The sequence below is a fragment of the Hippocampus bargibanti genome, linkage group LG11, assembly GCF_051943395.1.
Source record: "Hippocampus bargibanti isolate YZ-2025 linkage group LG11, ASM5194339v1, whole genome shotgun sequence".
Classification (NCBI taxonomy): Eukaryota; Metazoa; Chordata; class Actinopteri; order Syngnathiformes; family Syngnathidae; genus Hippocampus; species Hippocampus bargibanti.
In genome coordinates, this window is record NC_142744.1 from 2,251,018 (window position 1) to 2,257,500 (window position 6,483).

At 41.3% G+C, this 6,483-nt stretch overlaps 1 protein-coding gene across 4 annotated transcripts in view; it reads right to left on the reverse strand.

The window, feature by feature from the left end:
• Positions 1 to 2,355: 2,355 nt before the first annotated feature.
• LOC148891107 (inhibin beta A chain-like) overlaps positions 2,356 to 6,483 on the reverse strand; it is a 113,765-nt gene continuing 109,637 nt past the window's right edge. For 2 of the 4 annotated variants that reach the window (XM_089009120.1, XM_089009119.1), the window contains one exon: positions 2,356 to 5,177. In XM_089009120.1, the coding sequence (XP_088865246.1) occupies positions 4,423 to 5,177 (755 nt within the window). In that variant the 3' untranslated portion in view covers positions 2,356 to 4,422. The remainder of the gene's footprint in view (positions 5,178 to 6,483) is intronic. The other 2 variants (XR_016116535.1, XR_016116534.1) reach the window with 2 other exon arrangements.

A 6,483-nucleotide genomic window follows, 5' to 3' on the forward strand; every position in this document is an offset into this window, starting at 1 on the left:
AAATACTAATACTGAACTGTATATCCAACAATTCCATGCGGTCGACTACCGGCAGTTAAACTCGCCTTTTTATTGCAAAAAACAGTACGCTAGTCTTTTAAATACTTTAGAATAATTTACGTCATCACAAATTAAGTTAACTTTGACTATTTGTCGGCAGGAGAATGAGCTGTTTTTTGTTTAAAAAAAAATCGTTTTTTTACGTGACGTCAAAATTAAATTAGTGTAATTGTAAATAATAAAGTACAATCTTTGAAATTCTAACGTCAATGAAATTGGGGCCCTTATTTTAAATTTCACGACTCGGACACTGTTGAAAGAATGAAAAAGTGTTTAAAATTGCATTTTCTGTGTAGCTCTATCTCGTTTCTGTTTATAGTTGTTTTTTATTTATTGTATTATATTTGTAATTGTATTTTATTTATGATAGTATCTATACTTGTCTGTGACTGTAAAGTGTCCTTGAGAGCTTTGAAAGGCACTTAAAATAAAATGTATTATTATTATTATTATTTAAAGTGTGAACCTGAAACGCTCTCGTCGTGAGAAGGGAATCCTTTGGCGGCCATCTTGCGTTGCCACTCAATAAAAATTCGATTTCTATGTGGCCCTTTCACATTATTTTCTGTTCGCCACAGCAAAAATGCAGGTGTGTGGCGCACAGTTGGATCAAGAAGAATGGGAGAAGCCCAGCTCCACAAGTGGTGTCAATTACAGCTCATTTATAATAATAATAATAATAATAATAATTCTGACAGTAATTCTCTCTCTCACTCCCTATTACCCTCAACTCCATTGACTGTGTTAGTGATAATCGGCATGAATATGTGATGAATCTTCCACAGTTACATCTTCTTCTTCCTCTCCTTTGCTCTTATTCAGAGAGTTGTCATAAGTGAGTGCGCAGGCGGTGTTGCGGCCACGTCAGTGCGCATTGATGAGGGTGGCTAGCTCGATTGGCCCCGTGGGATGGCCGCCCCCGCTTCCATCACAGCAGCTAAAGCTGACAAGAACACTTGACACATTGACTGTGAGTGTGAAAGAAGCTAATTCAAGATAACCGTCATCGCTTTGAGCAGGCCAGCACCGGGGGGAAAAAAAAATGTGTGTTCATATTTCACACTTGTTCAACATGTTTTCGGAAGGGTCACCAGTCCCTCGCATTAATAATAATAATACATTACATTTTAAGTGCCTTTCAAAGCTCTCAATGACACTTTAGAGTCACAGACAAGCATAGGTACTATAATAAATAAAATACACTCACAAATAGAATCCAATAAATAAAATACAATTATACATAGAAACAAAACAGAGAGCTACACAGAAAATGCAATTTTAAATAGGTGGGTTTTGAGATGGGACTTGAATTTTGAAACTTTACTATAAAAACTTGATGATGATGATCACGGTGAGGCTCGGAGGATTGAATTTCACAGATGCTCAGTGGCAGATAGGTCGCATGTGATTGACGACAAGATGATCAAGAAGAGCAAGCATGTGGCCAAAGGTCAAAGTTCATTCGGAAACCGTGTGGAAAGGCTAAATATCATTCAGAACAATTGTCCCAACAGCTCGTCACTCCCGCCAGCAATATATCATCAAATTAGACTGACGGACATGAAGGATTTTCTTAAAAGCACATTTTCACACAGATTTGTTTAACCCTGCACCAAGTGAGTGAGAGAGTGTTAGTGAGAGAGTGTCAGTGAGGGAGTGTGAGTGAGGAAGTGTGAGTGAGAGTGTGAGAGAGTGATAGTGTGAGTGTGAGAGTGTGACAGAGTGTGAGTGTGAGAGAGCGTGTGACTGTGAGAGTGTGAGTGAGAGAGTGAGTGTGTGTGTGTAGGTGTTTGTGTGAGAGTGTGAGTGAGAGAGTGAGTGAGAGAGAGTGGGTGAGTGAGTGTGAGTGAGAGTGTGACAGTGTGAGTGTGAGAGAGTGTGACAGAATGTGAGTGTGAGAGAGAGTGTGACTGTGAGAGTGGAAGTGAGTGAGTGTGAGAGTGAGTGAGCGTGAGAGAGTGTGAGTGAGAGTGGGAGAGTGAGTAGGTGAGTGAGTGAGTGAGTGAGTGAGTGAGTGAGTGAGTGAGTGAGTGAGTGAGTGAGTGAGTCCCGAAGCCTTCATCTGATTCTTGCTGCCTGGGATTCATATTGTAATAGGCCTTTTGACTTTTTACAGTCATTTTGAGGAAATTGTTTCAAATGTCATGACAAATGTCTACAAATGTCATTTCACGGAGATGGAAGTTGCTGTTTGCTGTTTTTTTAAAGTCATCCTTTGTTGTTTAAGATATCGGGAAAAAAAAGCATTTTCCACAAAACTGCATGGTTGGATTTCTACAAAACAATTCATTTATTTGACCACTTTCAGTCCCAAATTTACAACTGAGACAACACGATTGGAAGTTAGTCAACACTCAAACAATATGTAACAGTATATAAAAACATCTTTTTTCTCATGTGTAACATTTAAAAATAGCAGATTGATATTTCTTGGCTTATGACGAATAACAAGAGCATGCGGGTGCATCGGCGTTCGTAACCTTGGTGACCTACTTGTGCACTATGCTTCTAAAGTTGATGGTAGAGCACTACTGTATAAAAATGCAAATCCATAATTGGGATTCACGCTTGCTAGAAAAGTGCGTTCAAATTGCATCAAAAGGAATGTGAAACTAAGGTTTGATATGATTAGCCGACCAATCAATCCATAATAACCGCGCATAACGTACATACTTTGGACCATATGTCATGTTACCTTTTGGCCGAATGATGCCATCCTAATAATATTTGATTGCTATTATGGCCACATGCTTCACTACCCACAATGCATTGTGTTGCCCTCTTTGTCTAAAATCAAGTCCTCGACTCAGCCATGAGTTTGTAGGTCAGTGAACAAACACATTGTTGCCACAGTGACCAATTTTGGCTGGCCTGCTTCTTCAGTCTGGAAACTTTCATTTGACCGGAACATCCACTTGATCGGAAGAAGAGGCGGGGGCGTGGGGGCCGGTCACGCCCACTCGCTAGCAGAAGGTGGGAGATGGACAAACATCAAAACATACAGTCAAACCTTGGTTTTCGACCAGAAAACTATTTGTAAAACGGTTTGGTTGAAAATCGAAACATTTCCCATTATTATCAATATTTGTTTGCGTGATTGAACAATACAAACACACCTGCTCACGATGGAACGCTTCTCGTGGAGAACGCGTGGGTCACAATGAGACGCGACACAAGGAAGTGACGTCTAGAAAGCGAAGGACAGCCGAGTTGCGCATTCAAGTGCGCTCAGTTTGCTCGATAACCCAATTTAGATTGTAAAACGAGGCATAACAATGACATTTTTGGTGTAAAAATCGAATTGAATAAGAACCGAAACATTTCCCATTATGTTCAATGTGATCAATGTCTGCTTTTGTTTAGTCTTGTAACTTTTATCGTGGTTGAACATTCCAAAAACGCCTACAATGGAACGCCACACGACGATAATGCGTCGGTTACAAAGAAACACGACATCAGGAAGTGACGTATAAGTGAGGACAGTCGACTGGTGCATTCAGGTATAGTCAGTTTTCTCGAGGATCCATTTTCGCTTGTAAATCGAGGCATAAAAAAGACATTTTTGCTCGAAAACCCAATTGGACTAGAACGGAAAGATTTCCCACAATATTTAATGTAATCAATATCTAATTTAGCTTTTTTTGCGTGATTGAACAACACAAACACACCTGTTCAAACGAGGATAATGCGTCGGACACAAGAGAGTGAATGGAGGTATGAAATGGAGGGGAGTCAAGTGGTGCATTCAGGTGCACTCAGTTTGCTCGAGGACCAATTTTCGCTTGTAAATCGAGGCATAATAAAACGGACATTTTTGGTCGAAAACCCAATTGGAAGAGAACCCAAAATTTTCCCATTATAATCAATGTTTCACGCCTGCTGACAATGGAACGCTACGCGACGATAATACGTTGGTCAGGAGACGAGAACACCAGGAAGTGACGTGTAGGGAAGCGGAGGGAGCGGAGTCGAGTGGTGCGTTCAGGTGCGCTCAGTTTGCTTGAAAACCAATATTCAATTGTAAAACAAGGCATGAAAAAAAAAAAACAAATTTTTGGTCGAAAACCAAATTGGTCGAGACGTTCGAAATAATCCCAGGTTTGACTGTACTTCATTTCCTACGTGAAGGCTTTTGAAAATTCCCTCACAAAGCCAACGTTCCATCTTTGGCTTCCTGCCTTCTGGTCTGCTTCTTGGTCAACTGCGAGCATTCGGCATCCACCACCGAGACTTTGACGCAAAGTCCAAATAGAAAGGGAACAAATGAATAATAACGTCGTACGTTTCGGTTTTTAATTAAACTCCCGTTTACTTTCCAATATGGAAAAAAAAACAATAATCAAATCCTCCATTTTGACCTTTTCACGAGCAGCCGCATTGGTCCACGATCATATCATGGATGTCTTTTTTAACGATCATCTGCTCGTCGTCAAAGTACAACATGGACATGGCGCGCAGTCGCGTGGGTACGCAGCACGATTTAACGTTGTGGAAGGGTCCGGAGCCCCTCATGCGATACTGGTTGATGACGGCGGTGTGGAAGGAGAGCGCCGAGCCGCCGACGCTCGCCATGTGGTTGGGACAATCTCCCTCGCAGTAGTTGGCATGGTAACCGGACGGCGCGATAATCCAGTCGCTCCAACCGATGTCCCGAAAACTCACGTAAAATTGTTGTTTGCAGCACGTGCGCGTTTTGCCGTCGCACTCCAAACTGCGAGCCGTGCGCCGCCGCCTCACTTCCTCTCCGGAGCGCAACGCCGCCATTAAGAAGGGCCGGTGCGATTGGTCGCTTCCGGCGGAAGATGAGACTGGGGCGGCGCCGGTACCTGCGCAGAGCGGGCAGGACAGGCGAAGACGTAGCGGTTCGTCGGCGCGGTCCAGCGAGGACTGAACGGCGTGCTGGACGGCGAGGACGTGCCAGCCGCTTCGACGCGTGTCGGCCATTTTCTCCGAGGTGGGCGTGTCTTGCTCGGCTTGGTAGAGCTGAAGTTTCACCTTCCCTTTGGCCCGACTTCCCCTTGCCACCTTGAGAAAAATCCACAGGTCGGCCTTCTCCACCGAGGCCCCTTTACCGCCTTCCTTGGAGAGGTCAAAGGTCAAGATGTTCTCAGCCTCTCCTGGCGCACAAAAACAGGGCGACGCACGCGTTAGCATCAGTTCAGAGTACAGTGATACCTTAGCTTACGAATTTAATTGGTTCCCAGACAGAGTGTGTATCCCAAAAAATAATTTCCCATACGAAACCATTAAAATGAGAATAATCCGTTCCAAAGTCCCCATAAAACATAATTTTCTAATTTTCTAAGCCTTTAAACTACACAAACTATACCTTATTTTACGTATAATAAATGTGCTATGGTATTATAATGAAAGAAATAAACTGTACTGTATAATAAAGTGGTTTTATTTACCTTTGTGATGGTCGTTGATGGCTTGATGGAATGGAGTGGCGGATTTCATCAGCATTAAATCATAATAATAATACATTTCATTTATCAGCGCCTTTTAAAACTCTCAAGGTCACTTTACAGTCACAGGATCAGTTTTTTCTCTGGGTGAGCAGCGGCAGCTCCATGTGTATCCCGAAAAAAAACGTTCGTAAATCGAAAAGTTCGTAAGCCAAGGGGTTCGTAAACCGAGGTATCACTGTATTAGCAAGCATGCTAAAAACAAGCCCCCAAAGTGCCCCTTTGTCTCCTCTGGCGATCTAATTAGTGAGTCTGAATGAAATCATTCTTTCTTTGATGCCTGCCCCTCATTAACGAGTTCTTTCACAAAGTTCGCTATTAATATCTCGTCTGTGCGCCTTCCACTCAACGCTCATTACGTCCGATGTGTTTGTGTGACACATAAACGCCACAATTTCCCGTTTTGGGATGCAAGTGGGCGTCTCGAAGCCGATGCCAGAGGTGCATCGCACAAAGTTCGACAATGAGCTGGACCTCGCCGTGTCCTTTTTAGTCGTGGAATTATCGCACAATAGTCGCTGGTGAGAATTTTTCAACATTTTTGTCAGTTGTGCAAAAGTTGTGCCCTTCCCTTCACTCAAAGTGGGAAAAATACTATTACTAATAATAGTACTAATAATAACAATAATAATAGTACTAATAATAGTACTAATAATAATAATAATAATAATAATAAAATTATTAATAATTAATAAAAATAATAATAGCATTAATAATAGTACGAATAATAGTACTACTACTACTACTAATAATAATAATACCTCTACGACTACTACAACTACTACCAAAAATAATCATAATAATCATAACAATACTACTACTACTACTACTACTACTACTAATAATAATAATAATAATAGTACTCATAATAACAATAATAATACTACTACTAATAATAGTAATAATAACAATAATAATAATACTAATAAAATACTACTACTACTACTACTACTAC